The sequence below is a fragment of the Didymosphaeria variabile genome, assembly GCF_027946475.1.
Source record: "Didymosphaeria variabile strain IMI 356815 chromosome Unknown scaffold_3, whole genome shotgun sequence".
In the NCBI taxonomy this organism is placed as follows: Eukaryota; Fungi; Ascomycota; class Dothideomycetes; order Pleosporales; family Didymosphaeriaceae; genus Didymosphaeria; species Didymosphaeria variabile.
In genome coordinates, this window is record NW_026611622.1 from 4,614,705 (window position 1) to 4,630,984 (window position 16,280).

Sequence of the window (16,280 nt, forward strand, 5' to 3'; positions counted from 1 at the left end):
CTACACCTCCTCCGCAAGAACCGCGTTCCATCTATCCGGCACACGGCTCGCGGCGCTCTGAACGGAAGGTGCTTGTCTAGCGCCAGATTTCCTAGGCGGCAGCCAGATGCGCGCCTTGCCCACGGCTTTTGCGTCGAGCTTGCCGACGCGCCGCATGTTCATCTCGAGGACGATGACGCGGAGGAAGTCGCTGTTTTCTCTGGGTTCGCGCTGGCGGACGGCCGGGGGTTCGGACTGCGCGCGGCCGGCTTCGGTGAAGGGGTCGGAGGTTTTTCGCCGGCCGCGTGAGCGGTTACGTCGTTCGTACGTTTGCATTTGGATCATGGGCGCGGAGGGGTCTTCGTCTACGTTCATGGCGAGGGCGTCGTAGAGCTGCATTGATAATTCGGTGGGCGAGACGGGTGCAGATGGCGGGTTGAGATAGCGACGTAGTTCTGGAGAGGGTAGTCCTTGGATGTGTTTCGGGCGCATCTCGCTGGTGAATTTTGGTGATAGTAATGATCTTGTAAGTAGATCGTCTGGCGGAACGCTTGGTGCTGTGAAGTTGGAAAATGACTTGGCCGCGGACTTGAGTGCTTGCAGTGACGCAGTGAGATTGGACTTGAACGACCTGAACCTCTCCGAGGAGGGAGGCGACGGGGTGACCACATCTGGGAGGTCGTAGTTCGCAATATCTTCACAATCCTCAGATGTGAAATGTAGCAGTGGATGATCCAGGACGCAGTCCTCGGTTGGTGGTGAGGACACGACCTTCCCGCGGCGGTCCGGCAGTGATCTCTGATATGAATCCGGGGTGCTCAGCTCATCCCAATGTGAAGTAAAAGACGGCGCGTTGGTATCCAGAGACGGTGGTATTGTGTATAGAGAGTCGCTTGAAATGGATCGATCTGTTACCGACTGTGCAAAGTCCTTCTCTTGCTCCTCGCTCGCCAGGCTGCCATATTCCTCCTCCGACTCATCGACGCGTCCCAGGAGCAGATCCAACGGTGAACCCACTATTGAAGCCGGAAGCTCCGACTCGTCTTGCTTCCACTCCTGGATGAGCTGGTCCATGGATATCCTCCTGTCCATGGCGGACCCTTTGCGGCGGCGCGGGGGCATCTTGGGGATTGCCGTAACAGCCAGCAGCGCTGCAACGGCTGGTGGAATAGCATCGGGGTTGTGTCTCTTGGACGCGTGCTGTGGCCTCCCTCCGTTGTGGCCTCTGACTTTCACGGACTGGGTCGCGGTCGCAGTGCCCGTTCTTGCGGGCGTGCGAGGCGGGATCACGACCGGCTTCGAATGCATGGGTGCTTGAGAGGGCACTCGAGGTGGTTCCGGACTATGTGTGCGCTCCTCCTTCATTTCTACCATTTTGACGCGCATAGATCTAGAGTATGTGGATCTTGTGGGCGGTGATCGCGCTCCCATCTTCTCCCTTTGTCGTTGCGGTGTCGGCGGCGACTGGAGGAGAAAAGGGTAGGACCTTGGCACCATCATGGCGCAGGTTGGATGCCTTTTTGACGGACAGTCGATCGGGCTGGCCAGGGTCGGGCCCAGGAGGGCGGCGTGACGTTTGTGGATTACCAGGCCGAACCTGTTACGTTATTGCTAGGGCGGGATTGGACGACGAGCCTAAGGGACAGTGTCGCGTTAACATGGAGCTGCAGGTGCACGCTTGCCGAGACCCGCCGTGCCTGAGCAATGTTGCTTGAATATACAGAAAATTTCAGCAGCGAAGGTGAAGAGGAAGCATGGGTGAGGCTGAGATGGCAAAGCTGGGGATGTCGGGGTGTAGGTGAGTTCCGGGGGAGGCGGCGATAAGGGCGATGACTTCAGGGCAGCTCGGGAGTGTTCCGCTGATAAAGGATGCGAGCAAAAGCACAGTCGCGTGGCCGGCCGGCCAAGACACACGACCAACCTGAGTGTGCGCCGTGACACGGCAGCTGAGGCTCGGCCACCAGCTGAAGCGCGAGTTTCGGGGGCCTCCTGGCTGCGAAACGTCCACGTTGCGCTGCCCCCTTGGCCGCCTGCTATTCACGGAAACCCCCGTCTGACCCAAACGGCCGCGATCTGGCGTCTGTGCCGATTGGCTACCCGCCGGCCGTCGCGATTCAGCGTGCAGGGCTGAACAAGTCACTCCCCCACGGCCAACTAATCCGCTATCGTCCGTTAGTAACCGAATCCTCGCGAGCTTTCTTTTGGCGGCCAACAGCGACCCCAAGAATCGATAGCCTACACTTCTCGGACTGCCACGGAACGCTCTAATCATGACCACATGTCGCTGCATCGTGGGTCAAAGTCCCACCTACGAGATCGAAGAAGCTTATCGCACTCGATGCATGCACCGCTTTCGTGCAGCTCCACACCACCACCACCGCAATCTCGCGCCTGTCCTGCATTACCCCGCAGTGCGCTTGCACCCTTCGGGCTGCTGGATGCCATTGTGTAATTGTCCCATCTGTGCGTGCAACCGCCCCTAGCCGAGGGCACAAAAGTGGAAAAAAAAATAATATGCACTCATAGCCACTTCATTACTGGAAGTACACAAAAGCGCGCATCTGAGAGGCCTCGGACGCGCTCCCCACTGGCCGTCCCACCCGAACGACGTCACCACGTGTCCGCACACTCTTCGCCAGAGATATGCACGCCTACACCGACACTGGCACATCGCACAGCAGCAGCCACGCACTTTCTCCCACACATTTCATTTCGCTTGCGAGAAAATTTTCCGTCTTGACTCACCGCTCGAGGGGTGACTATTCTTCGCAAAGTGTATAGTCTATGTACATGAGATTACCTGCTTGAAGGGTGCCTAGCGCCCCTTTATCTTGGGCGACCTATCTTGGGTATTCTGCCGCGGCGGTATTCACTAGTGTACATACATAGATTATGTAGGATGCTGTGTACAACCGACAATTCGCACGTCACAATTGCCATCACAGTAGAGCCTCATCTCATCTCCAGGCAACGCTTGCTAGCAACTTTCAGTGGTGACCTGAGAGCGGTCGCATTCAGCAATTTCGTGTATTGTTTGCCGAAGCATAGCGTAAGGACCTGCTTAGAGCGTAAATAGCGGCGCGTCGACCTTCTCTTTTCCGCCTCTGTCGCGTCGCTTGAGAGCGGCTTTGGCTTCCCGCCATCCAGCGTGCTTTCAGCCACTTCACATCACAATGAAGCGAGGTTAATTCATGGCCCTATCATCACGTACATTATGCGAGTCTCTGCTACACTGCAATCTGTAGCCCGGACAAGGAGGTCGTCACTTGGTTGTAGTTGGCTAGCATGGTACTACACAACAGCCTACCTACCCCCTCAGCCCTGTCAAGACGCCTACTCATAGTAAGACAAGAATAGCCAGTAGTGCTTTGAGGCTGCACAACCAGGACGCAAGACTTTGTAGCGAGCGTTTTGCAGGTTACCATGTCGTATGTATGTGAGATGCTTTCACAATGTGTACTACGTCCGTGTCCACGCCTACTTCTACGGCGATACCACGGAATGACTGGAGTATACGATGTTCCAAGAAACTGGATTCATGTTCAACTCACCTGTACGTTCATGTGGCTGATAGTCCTGTCATATATACCGTACCAAGCATCCGCTTCTTGGTCAATCGACCATAGCTAATGCATCTTAGTCACGTTACAGGAGTAGAGGGTACTTGGATTTTGAGATCTTGAGGTCATGAGGTAAAAGTTTTGGTATTTCAACTGTGGGTGGTGTTTGCATGGTACTTCTGAGTCAAGTTATTAATATTTCAACTGTGGGTGGTGTTTGCGATGGTGCTTCAACCGCGCATCTGATCTCTTGAAAATTTCACTGCAATCTTTAGCGCGGACGGGGAGGTCGAGGCTAGCTGGGGTGGTATATGGCAGCCTTGCCGTCAGCCTTCCTAATATGGATGCTTGTGTAGAGATGAGATGAATATGTCTGGTGTGCTTTAGGAGGCTACGTGTAAACACGAAGAAATCTTGCTATGCCGAGCTGCTAGCTGACATAATTCGTCCATATATCTTTTCTTAGTAGTGTGGATGCGATGCGTAACGGTGTTTGTTGATACCAGTGCTGACAAGCTCGCGCAAGGCACCTACTCGTTCGGGCTAAAGATTGCAGTGAAAAGTCAGTGTTCCACTCATCCAGCCCCCACCAGCAATTTTGCTTGGTATAGTATCATCTCTATCCGGCGATGATGCTCATCCTGAGGAGACTAGCGGACCGAATCTGACGAGCCTCAGCGTTTGCGTTTCTCGTGCTTGGGTACAGATCTGTCTCTCACAAGAATGAGCTACGTGTATACGTCGCCAGAAGACACATACGCTCGCACACACCTTGCTTGGGATTCGCTGTCATGTTAGAATATGTGCATCTTATCGTCTTTGCGGTGTGTGATGACGTGATGACGAGCCGTGATTCGCTAAGCAGGACTTGCAACCTGATTCGCCAATACTCAAAGTGCTTGGAAAAACTTCAATGTTTACTATGGCAAGCCAGTATTTCTCTTTCGGCACTTTGATGAATTGCTGTTAGGGAAAGGTCATGGGAATTGTTTTGATGAGACTTGTTGGTGTTCTCTTGAGTGGTGATGCCTATCTAGGTAGGATAGAACTGGGGTAGGCAATGTAGCTGCTCAATAGCACTGGGAGCGCAGTTAACCCCTGCATCGCCGACCTTACTTGCATTTTCATACATCTTCCATCTTTTCCCATACGCGTAGACCAGTAGTAGCAGTTCTACACTGCATTTCCTAGCGCGGGCGAGAAGGTCGTCAAAGGCTGAGCCGCAGCGCTGTTGCACAATGCCCATCATTGACACACTCGACGTAGGATAGATATGTTCTAGGTTTGTAGCGCAAGCTTTCTGACACTGCAAGTGCTATTTTCGACGAGGGACCGGGCTTACGTCATTGACATCGGATTTTTAGTGTCAAGCTTGATGAGGAATACACATCGAGATGCCGCTTGTTTCTGCCATGCCGACTTCCAACTGACTCGACGTGCCGTTGGAAATGTTTGCCGGTAAGCCGGCCTGATGTATACATGATACATAAACTTGTAGCCAACACAGAAGGTCTCGGTATCTTAGTCAAAACGAACGATCTTATCAATCTACTTCTAAGAACGGCTGAATTAAATTCTCAAAGTAATACAGCATGGATAACAGAGCGCAAAAACAAGAACGCACGAGCATCAGACGAATATGAGAATTCACCTCATGTTCAACGCAGGCTGCACCCGTGTGCGACCACACAAACACGAACATCGTGAACGCCATGTATGTGCCTAGCATCGTTTTCGGCCTTGGCTGATTACGCTTCCCGCCACGCAGACGTGGGATTGGCCAAGCTTGCAGGCCTTTGGGTGCCGTTCTTTTCTTCTGGAGCTGCACGATATATTAATTCTTGTCCAGCTCCTACAAAAAATGCCCACTAAAGTCTTTTTCGCTCAGCAACGGACCAATACGCCAACAGACCATTCACGACCGATCATGACTAAGCCAGATCTGATTGGTATTTGGAAAGCCCAATCTTACACCACAGCAACACGCTAAGAGTCTGAAGACTGTTGAGTAATCATCTACCCCTGCAGGCAAGATGCACTGTTCCGATCTGTGAGAGATGCATAACAAGTTCACGGCCGTTCTTTACGCCCTGATGGTTCTTCCAAAACCTCCCAGTAAAGACCCATCTGCAAATCATCAGCATGCCACACGTAAGTCAGTTCCTGGTCCACATCCTCTTCTTACAGCTGTCACTCGGCAACCCTAATCCACTGGAAGTCGACGTTGCAGTGGTAGGGGCGGGTCTATCCGGCCTTTCCGCTGCAAGAAAACTACTTGACGCCGGAAAGACCGTCACCATTTTCGAAGCCAGAGACCGCGTCGGAGGCCGTGTCTTAAACCGAAAGCTCAAGAATGGAGGCGTGACGGAGCTAGGCGCTGCTTTCGTTGGTCCTACCCAAGATAACGTGCTTGCCCTGGCATCAGAACTGGGCCTCGCAATATTCAAAGAATACAATTCTGGAACCAACCTTGCGTACTTCGGTGATCGAAGAGTAGAATTTCCCAGTGCAAGCACTGTTCCTCCTTTGGATGAGGTGACTACTACCGAGATTGGTACGCTTATCTTTGAGCTCGATTCGCTTGCTGCAACGATCGATGTTGAGCATCCCTGGAATCACCCAAACGCTACTCGCTTGGACTCGGTGACCCTCAGAGATGCGGCTCACAGCATCGTTACAACCAATGATGGAAGAGACGTGTTCGACTTAGCCGTCGAGACAATATGGTCAGCAGAATCCGACCAACTCTCCTATTTGTATGCATTGGCCTACATTGCTGGAGCCGGCAACGAGACTACCCTCGGTACTTTCGAAAGACTCATATCAGTCAACGGAGGTGGGCAAGAAAGCCGCATCGAGGGTGGTACTGGCCTCCTTCCCAATGGTCTTGCGGACAAACTTGGCAGGGACGGGATCCTCTTCAACAATACAGTCCAATCAATCTCAAGGCAGGCTTCAGGCAAATACTTGATCAAGGGTTCCAGAAAGTCAGTTACAGCCAGCCAAGTCATCGTAGCCATGTCACCGCCACTTGCTGGACGCATCACATACTCGCCTCCTGTGTCTGCAAAACGCGCCCAGCTCATGCGGCGCATGTTCATGGGCTCTATCGGGAAGGCGAACGCAATCTACACATCTCCATTCTGGCGTGAGACTGGATTCACGGGCCAGGTCATCGACACAGTAGGCGCAGTTCGGGCTACTTACGATGATTCTGACGATGCAGCCTCATACGGCGCAATATTAGGCTTCATACAAGCTGATCGGATGAAAGCTCTAGACAACGCCACCGAGGCCGAAATTCAAGAGCTGGTCGGGAAAGACTACATGCATTACTTCGGGCAGCAGGCTGCCGATGTTGAGGAGTGGGCCATCTTCCGATGGGATAAAGAGAAATACTCGGGCGGTGGCCCTACTGCGCTGGCTGGAGTGGGGACCTTCCAGCGCTATGGTACGGCTCTGAAGAAGGCTGATGGAGGGATTCATTGGGCGGGAACGGAGGCTTCGGATTATTGGCCTGGCTATATGAACGGAGCGATACGCTCTGGCGAGCGGGCGGCGGATGAGATTCTGAGAGGGGCTGACCTCGTGTAATCGCCGGTGATACTGTCCTTGAGAGCGAATGTTAGTATTATACATTGTAAACCACTCGCTTACCCAAGCCACCCACTTAATATATACGTTAGCACCATTCAACATCGTCTCCCCAGGACTTCAAGTCCACCACGAGGACAACAGATTAGGAGGTTGCAAGCATCTACCGTACACGCCGACATCGCCGTTATGTAAAGGATTACCTGGTCCTTGGACTCTATGAGGAAACGCAGTGTGTATCTAGGTATATCCGCCCTCGCATACACCGCTGTATACCTTGAATGTCACCTCTTTCAGCCTGACCTTGGACTGCTACCACTCCGCCTACGCCGTAAACATCTCGCCTTTTGCGGCGTTCCGCGGGCGCGAGTGCGCAAGCGTATTCGGGAGGATGGGTATGCTTGAGCGTATGGCGCGTTTGGTGAACTGAGAGAAGGTGACAGGGAAGAGGGTGAGGGGTGAGAGAGTGGCGAGTGAGAAAGACAGGAGAGAGAGGGATGGAGAGATCTTGGGCATTGGAGACCGTACCGTCGATGATGCTCCGTTGTCCAAGAACCACCAACAGCTCCGGACTTCTTCCTCGCCCAACACCACTCGGGCGATGAAGCAATGAAGAAGAAAAAGCGGCTCAACCCGAGGTAATGCAATACGATTTGAGCCAGTGCTAAAGATCGGTCAACCGTTAGACATCAGCTAACTGTACCCAGCCACTGAGCCATCGTGAGTGCCTCAGCCTCTCAGCTAAGCGTGAAGCGTGTTCCAAAAAGTATGCTGCTGCCAGGGGATGCTCCCTGAACCTTCAAGAAAGAAGGGTTCGGCCAATGGACAACTCATGCAGAAAGATCGCGGGCGAGACGATAACATACCAGATGAGCGAATAGGAGACCACAAAACGCAGACGGTAGTGCAATGTCCTGCGCCCTACTAGGGGGTACCCCAGAAGGAAGTGAGCCAATCGTGAAACTTGTGGGGACAGCTGCACCGTCATCAGGAAGAAAAGATAGAAAACGAGATTGAGTAACATGTTGTCGAAAGCTTCCTGTTCATCAAGGTGAAGGCGAAGAGAGGAGGCGGGCATCGAGCGGTTTTTATTATTGCTACCGCTGCCGGACGACATCGCTTGAGCGAGGAAGGGTGACGCATAGCAATGGCGAAGGTAATTCCGGCTCTGCCATCAAGTCAGTTTTTCCCCTCTCTCTTGCCGCCCATGGCTCTTACGAAGATTTCCCATGCCCAGAAAACAACCAAGGATTGCAGAAACAGCCGTCCATATCGCATCCAGAATCCGCGCCATGTCTGCGGCCTCGCATACGGCGTATCGCGGTCCAGTATCCCATTAAGAAAGGGGGAAGCCAAAAACGAGTTCCACAGCGCTGCAACAATTAGAAAAGCCTGCAGCTGTAGTTCGTTGGGTTCGGCTCCTTCCGTGAAGAAGCGCAGGGGAGGTGGGATGTGTAGCGTCTCGGCTTCGAAGCGCGAGACGACAGCGGCCATAGCGAGCAGTGCGGTGGAGAGGTAGGTGGAAAGGTGATCCCCGAAAGAGAGAGACATTGTAGCGAGCGTATCATATGAGGAAGAGGAAGTGGGAACATGTTCTTTCAGGGTTGCGAACCTATATGTGAGTGTTGAATGTGTTGGGACTCCTTACCGTGGTTCGGGAGAGATAGTGTAACTACGTCTTGTGGAGCATACACTGTTCTGCGATCCTTTCTCGCTGCGGTGCATAACTTGTTTTTCTGGCTTCGATCTGTTAGGAAAGGAGCATCACAGCTTTCTGGCTCGCTCGGAAAGGCATAGCATGCAAACTTCTCGCTCCGAATGAGCACGCCTACGTATACTTTCACCCACCCGTACGCCTGGAGCTGTTGGCCTTTTTCAATTCGTGCATTGTGGCGTGCTGGAAGGGGATACTTGTTGTGAGCGTCAAGCTGTTAGTGAAGATCGAAGCTGCTGACGAGCTCTCGGGCTTGAAACGTTTCCTGGTGCTGTACCAGTTCCTAGTGTCACCCGCCGAGTGAACTACCGAAACATCTCGCTATGGGAGGATCCTGGCTTTGTGAGAAGTTTGTCAACTTGCTAAGTAGCTCCTGCCTCACCTTCACTGTTGCCATGGAACGAGCTGCCTTCACTCGTCAAATAACTCACGCACACACTTCTTTCGCTACGCAATTTTGATCTACGCCACACTGCGTCACCTTGGCCAAAGAGCACCCCCAATCTCGAGAAATTACACAAACAACAGTGTCTCTTTTCCCTTCTGAACTTTTTAACCTATACATACATACATGTCAAGTCTAAATTTTCGCACCTTCGAGCGACACATAGGGAGCTCTGGCGGAGCTCGGGTTGAAACATCCTCGAACAATTCTTGGTCACCCGGGGCTCCTCCTTCCTATCAGGATGGTAGTCATCTGACCGCTGGTGAAAGCAGCCCTGTCCTTGCTACCACACTATCATTTTTCGGTGGTTGCCACCATCTTCTCTCCAAATTCCTCATCACCATTCTTTGCTCTATGGCCATCCGAGACAGGTCTGATGTCAGGAAGCTCGAAAGCATTATCCGAGAGCTCCTCTACGCGACTAATGTGAAGCAACTCTTGTATAGGTAATCCTCGAATCTCCGAAATCTCAGCGCTCATAAGCTGGGAGTGAACATCGGCTTTTCCCGAAAGCTCAATCGCTGTGTGTGTTTTTCCGGTGTTAAAGCAACTTCTTTCATGTGATCGGCGTCTCCGTCGACAAAAAAGGACAACCAGCACAAGTAAGATGGCTAAGCCGAGTATGCTTCCTACAGTGACTGTCACAATTGTGGCTCGACCGATGCCATGGCTTTTGGCCTTTCTTTGGTCGTCCGTGGCCCGGATTACAACCAGCTTCTGCTCGTGCGGGTTCGAATGTGATGCTTGGTGTATAGAGAAGTTGTATCGTTCGTAATCAACAATTACGTAGGCTTCTTGCATGAAAGCTCTTCCTAATGTATATTGCGTATCATTTGCTCGTCTCATTGGAAAGTATCTCGTCGTGCTGTTCGTCGTGCTGTTCGTTGTACCGTTATAAAGAGGCCATGAAAGAGCATGGTTGAAAGCTATATACGGGATAACGATGGATACGGCTTCTGCTGAGTCTGAAGAACAGCCAAGTTCGAATGTGAATTCAGCGTTCTTCTCCATAAGCTCGTTATCAAAACCCTCCTCTGCTAGATAGAAGCGACTTGTGTCGTCGTATCGAAGCTGGAAGAGTGCTGCAATGCGATCGCACGCCTCAATTGGAAGCCAGAGATATGGTAGCGTAAAATCAAGGCTTACGTAGATTTCGTCTCGGAGAATGCTAGTTGTGCCATTCAATGCATTATTCACCATGATACTCTGCAAGTAAAGGCTCATCGGTTGCTCTTCATCACCACCGAAGGGACAAGTGATTTTGTCAGTGGGCTGAAACCGACTTTCGTCATAGCCACCCAACGTGAGGCTAGCAAATGCATTTTCTTGGGCGGTTAATAAGAAGACTCATGTAATCAACAAGTGACTCACTGTAGAATGCTCCAGCCGTGTAGCCAAAAGAGAGGCTCGGTATTTGACCACTGGTTTTGAGCGCTGTGATGTAAGAAGGATGCGGAGTAGAGTAGTCCGTAAAATTGAACGCTTCTCGCCTCAGCCCAAAGAAACCAGTAAAGTATGGATACTTGTCCACGAGGCCGACAACCTGGTCGTCTAGTGTCGGACCTCCCGAATTTTGGACCATCAGACCAACAGTTTCGCGGCCATAGCCTACGCCAGTATGATAACCCCACCTAGATCCTATGAAGGTTCCGTATCTTCCCACTGGATTCCACGTTCTGGATGCGTTGGATTGAAATCCGGAACTATAACTCGAATTGATAACACCACGCAGGTCAGCACAATTCTCCCGATTACCTTTTCTTTGTTCACATCCTTCCCAATTTGGAATCATCATTTCTCCAATTCTGGGAGATGGGAGGACACGAAAGTATTGTTCCGGAGTGCCGACGCGTATGATGAATGTGCTCCAGTTTCCATCGTTACCATCAAAACGCTCGGCAGGCGAAAAGACGAGAGGTCGTAAAGCAGACATGCTTCCCGAATAATTTGATTAAGTGATGAGCGTAAATATCAGATCGAAAAAAGTCGGATGATAAGAGAAAGACCTTTACAGATCTCGTCATTCGTGCTTTCTGGATAGTGAAATCGTGGGACGTTCTTCTATTGCGGCTCGTGGCTGATTTCATTCCTCCCCGGGGCCAAGAGAAATCAGTATATATAAATTTGCGTTCGGCAATTCCCGAAGCGTGTTAGAATAACATTCCGGATTCACTTCAGCTATGTTATATATATACATCATAGCTCACCGGTAGGATCTCATTCCACCCTGTATGCCAAGGAACGATAAAAAGACCAGAATGGGGTTATTTGCCTTGTGACACCCCACTTGTGTCTAGGTAACATTCTGTCAGCAGTCTAGCTTTACAAGTGTCCACATGATTCAGATGAGGTGCCAGGGCGTCACGGCATCAAGGCATACAAAAGCATATATCTATCTGTAGGCGGACTCTCAGCTCTGACTAAATCAATCATTCCATCTGCACACACCTGAACCGAAAATGTTCTTCACAACCTTTTCTGCCCCAGCACTGTTCTTCAGCCTCCTGCACATCACTACAGGCTCTCCATCTACTTTTACTGCATCGACTGGTATGTGTTAGAGCTTCACTTGACAAGTCGCGTTTCTTTCAAGGTTGATATGTGAACGATATTGCAGAGGAAGTCCTTTGAAACTTCTTTCAATGCAGTGTCGGGTAAATACTCGCCAGCATCACTGGACGTAATATTTTTGGTCTACAACTACTGAACATCCACTGCTATCGATGCCGCAGCATGTCAAAGTGTGGGCTTTCTGGAACAAGAATAGATAATTATCATACTTATCACTGCTAACACTTTCAATGTAGGAGATTTATTTATACCGAGCAAATGTGAAGGCAGTTTTCCTGTTATTTGGTGTTGGTCACCACTTGGTTGGTCACCACTTGGTTGGTCACCACTTGGCTGGTCACCCCTCGCCTGGTTACCACTCGCCACAACACCACCTGCCTTAACACCACTCTCCTCAACACCACTCGCATCAGCACCGATTGCCTCAGCACCGATTGCCTCAGCACCGATTGCCTCAACACCACTCTCCTCAACACCACTCTCCTCAACACCACTCGCCTCAACACTACTCACCTCAACACTACTCGCCTCAGCACCAGAAGCCTCAACACCACCCGCCTCGACACCATCTGGCATAGTTTTTGCATCGGTGGACAATATGCCCAACGCTCTACCTCTTGATCCCCCTCTCCCACCATGTACCGTCGATGGGTCTTCCTGCTGATAGCAGGTCGGAGATATAATCCAGTTCTGCTCCGCTTTAACGTCAGATTGCCTTGTGTATCTTCACCTAGTCTATCGCATGACAATCTGTCTTTTACCCCGGGTTTCTCATTATCTTTCCAGTTTTTACCCTAACGGTACCCTAGTTCGTCAGCCTGGCCGGACAGAAGTGACCACTTACAACGTCCAATTATACGTAGAAGTAATGTCATAACCTTTCGTCTGGACCTGTGTGGATGTTTTTGCAGCCCAGCAGACCAGGCGACGAGATACCTGAACTCACAATTGCTTTGTGCCTTTGCTATTACTGAACAGCCTTGAACCTTTTCATTCACTGCGCCTCGATCGAACCTAGGAGCTTCGCAGGAGAATGTGTGTACAGACCCTCGAAGCCATGAATCGAACCACTAACAATTTATTGTGTTCTTGATCTTGAAGTCCTGTTGCGCATGTTATTACTGTCAAGGCCTCCCGGCAGATAAACTCACAAAGACTAGAATGATATCGAGCAGCTTCAATAATATGAAGCCTGTACAAAGCTTCCAGACATCTGCAGGGCTACATAGACATACTAACGCGCCACGTTAGTACCTAGTACCATATCGATCGGATACTTGCAGTTGAGGGAGCACAAGACAAAGCGCTGACTAGAAACTGGGCTTTTCTCAACATGAATGTCGCCAAGTAAAGTTCTTCCCGATTCATCTCAAGCAAGGCTGTTAGGCATTATGGTATCCGTTATTAGTCACTCGATCCCCCGGGTCATGGCTGACACTTCACGGCGTTTGCGAGAACATGGTGTCAGGGACACGACCCTACAGACAGACCTCTGCGTTACAAGTCAAGATCTGCTGGCATCACATGGAAGAAATAACTTGCTTCTACCAACTGCCAGCTGTGTGATTATTAGGCAACGGGCTGGGAGAGTTTGGCAGTTCACATAGGGGCCACCTCCGTCCACCTTATCATTATCAGCATCAATCGTCTGGAATGGGACATTTTTCGCGCGCGCTGCTCGCATCGGGCCCACATTACGCCACATTCTTATACTTTTTGTCTCCGGACCCAGACCCGTCGGGGCTGATCCAGACAAGTTCTCAGCTGTCCCACATTCCAACATTACTTGGTCACCCTGGCATTGACTTCGTTTCATTGGTAGCCAATCACAGGCTTATCGTGTTACGGCAAGCCCAGCCGCGCTACTGGTAATACCTAGTTAGGCTTGCAATGCTTCAGCTTCAATACATGTCTTTCTCTCTGTTATACCGTGCCCAAGGACAGCTTGTGACGATCCGACAGTTTCTGGTCGCCAGAATGGAAGTCGAAATGGATAGACCTATCCTGCCCTTGTAGGATATGACATGCGTCTTCTGACCCTTGGACCTGGACCGGTTCAAAGCCCTATGTACAGCCACCCTGAGCGAGCTTCGCTTAGCGACAAATGCGTTTTCGAAGCCTCAGTATATGTTTGGAAAAGAAAAAAAACAAAGCAACAGTCACCCATAAACCTTAACATAGAAGAACACCCTATAACGAAGAATCTAGAATGTGCATAGCGACATCTGCAGAACAAGGACGCCCAAGAATGCTCTGATTTGACGTCAGACCGGCGAACCAGAGCATAGTTCTTAACGTTGCCATGACCCTTTGTACAAAGACGCAGGTTGAAGAAGAAAGCTTGAAGCCATTTGCGGGGAATATCGCCACACTTTTAGATTCCTACCATTAAGTACTGATGCACTCGAGGGATTTGAATCTTATAATCACGCGTGAGGAGTAGATTGCCCAGTATTTGATGAGATCAGTATAAATGTTGTAAAGTGGAGACCTGACCGTTGTATATTCGCAGCAATAGTCCATCGTGTTTGCGATAATCCAGATCTCGGGATGAGCCTTCTTTAACGGAAATTAGATATGGAATTCGTGGTCGCGGGTGAGGGTACGGGCGAGCTCAAGGCCGATGCCGCGGTTCGCGCCTGTGGTGAGGGCGATAGGTTCAAAATTGCTAAGTAGCTCCTGCCTCACCTTCACTGTTGTCAGGCAACGAGCTGCCTTCACTCGTTCGCTCGTTCACCACACATCTGTTTTTGGCGGCCAAACCTCCACTCTCCAATAAGTATATAATCTGCAGGTATCTTTCCTTTATATCTAATTACCTATATATACGTGTCAAGTCGAGGTATTTTCACCTTCGACCGACACATAGAGAGCCTGGCGTAGTTGGGTGAAACCACTACGTCAGTACTCGTTGACAGTGCACCGGTTCGAGGCCGAATCAAAACACTTTGAGCCGGGGCCTGCGGGTGAAATGGCTTTTTTGCGATATTTTTGACAGTCCGCAATGCTCATTTTGTTTCGCTGTAGGCGCTAACTCCTTCGTACATATTAGATAAAGAATAATTTTGGGGCGTTCGGATAATTTACACTCATAACATTGCGCTGAGACGATCTAATCGATTAAATCCTGCATCTATTGCATGCATCCCACTGATCTCAACCCTCCGCTCACCACCCAATACCCCCTTCCTCATCTGTAAACGTCCCCGTCCACCCTTCCTCTCCCAGCAAACATAGCCTCACCAGATTAGGCACCGCCTCCACCGTTGACTTCGCCCCCTGATACCCATTCAGCCCCGTACTCACGCTCCCCGGACACGCAACGTTGATCTTCCACCCCTTCGCTCCAAACCTTTTGACATACGTCGCAGCCACCATGTTCAGCGCAGCCTTACTCGCGCAATACACATAGCCCTCCCATGCTGCAAATTTCGCTTCGGGATTCAACCGGTCGGATATAGACCCCAGGACGGACGAGACAAAGACAATACGTGGCACTGGCGCTTTCTCAAGAAGCGGGAGAAAAGCTTCCGTCACGACTGCGCTTCCAAACACGTTCGTTTCGAACGTAGAATGATACTTCTCCCTTAGATCTCCCAGCTCCGGAAAGCCAGAGAGCGCTTCGTAAATACCGGCATTGTTGACGAGGACGTCTAGCCTATCGTGCGTTCTAGATAGAGCTTGCGAGGCTGAGATGATGGATTTGTCCGAGGATAGATCGATGGGTATGCCTTCGACGGAGAGACCTTCGGATTGGAGCTGCGAGACGGCTGAGGCGCCGGAGGAGAGCGTGCGAGAGCCGAGGATGACGTGGAAGTTGTGGTCGCGGGCGAGGGTGCGGGCGAGCTCGAGGCCGATGCCGCGGTTTGCGCCGGTGATGAGGGCGATGGGTCGAGGAGAGTGCGTGGTGGCCATCGGTGGATTAGATTTTGAGCATGAGCAAGGCTGTTCACGGCTGGAGAGTGTCGACCAAGCGCCATAGATAAGGAGAATGTATATGTTTGCTTTTGTTCTTCATGAGCAGGGGTTCTCCGATGTTGTGTTACACAACGGTGTGTTAAGTGGGTCCGGGATATGCCTTTTCTTTGTCCCACGACATGCATGATCGAAACATCCACATGACGGGAAACGGGTTCAAAGGCTTTCCATCCTATGTAAAGCTTCTTCTTCGAAAGAATGCTAAGCTGAGGTCATCACGTCATTATCGTAACTACGCATCTCTTGCGATCAAAGCCAGGTGTCGTACTTATTGCTACCTTGTGCACACGAAATGGGTGACTTCAACTGTGCCGCCTCGATGCATCGCAAGCTTAGCCTACGAAGGCAAGCGTGAGGCCTCTATCAGCAACTTGCCTATCACATCAACGAGCCAAGTACGTAGCCTTGCCAATTCATGCACAAAGAATTACATTACATA

The 16,280-nt window shown here is 50.9% G+C and overlaps 3 protein-coding genes across 3 annotated transcripts; 1 reads left to right on the plus strand and 2 right to left on the minus strand.

Annotated features, from left to right (window-relative positions):
* On the minus strand, nt 1-1,353 carry N0V89_004870 (uncharacterized protein; the record flags this gene model as incomplete). The annotated part of the gene is made up of 1 exon (XM_056213651.1): nt 1-1,353. One exon carries the CDS (start codon nt 1,351-1,353, stop codon nt 1-3), a length of 1,353 nt encoding a protein of 450 aa, XP_056073959.1.
* A 4,328-nt stretch (nt 1,354-5,681) lies between these two features.
* Nucleotides 5,682-7,133, plus strand: N0V89_004871 (uncharacterized protein; the record flags this gene model as incomplete). The annotated part of the gene is made up of 2 exons (XM_056213652.1): nt 5,682-5,690; nt 5,727-7,133. 2 exons carry the CDS (start codon nt 5,682-5,684, stop codon nt 7,131-7,133), a joined length of 1,416 nt encoding a protein of 471 aa, XP_056073960.1.
* A 7,898-nt stretch (nt 7,134-15,031) lies between these two features.
* Nucleotides 15,032-15,778, minus strand: N0V89_004872 (uncharacterized protein; the record flags this gene model as incomplete). Its single annotated transcript, XM_056213653.1, has 1 exon — nt 15,032-15,778. One exon carries the CDS (start codon nt 15,776-15,778, stop codon nt 15,032-15,034), a length of 747 nt encoding a protein of 248 aa, XP_056073961.1.
* Nucleotides 15,779-16,280: the final 502 nt, after the last annotated feature.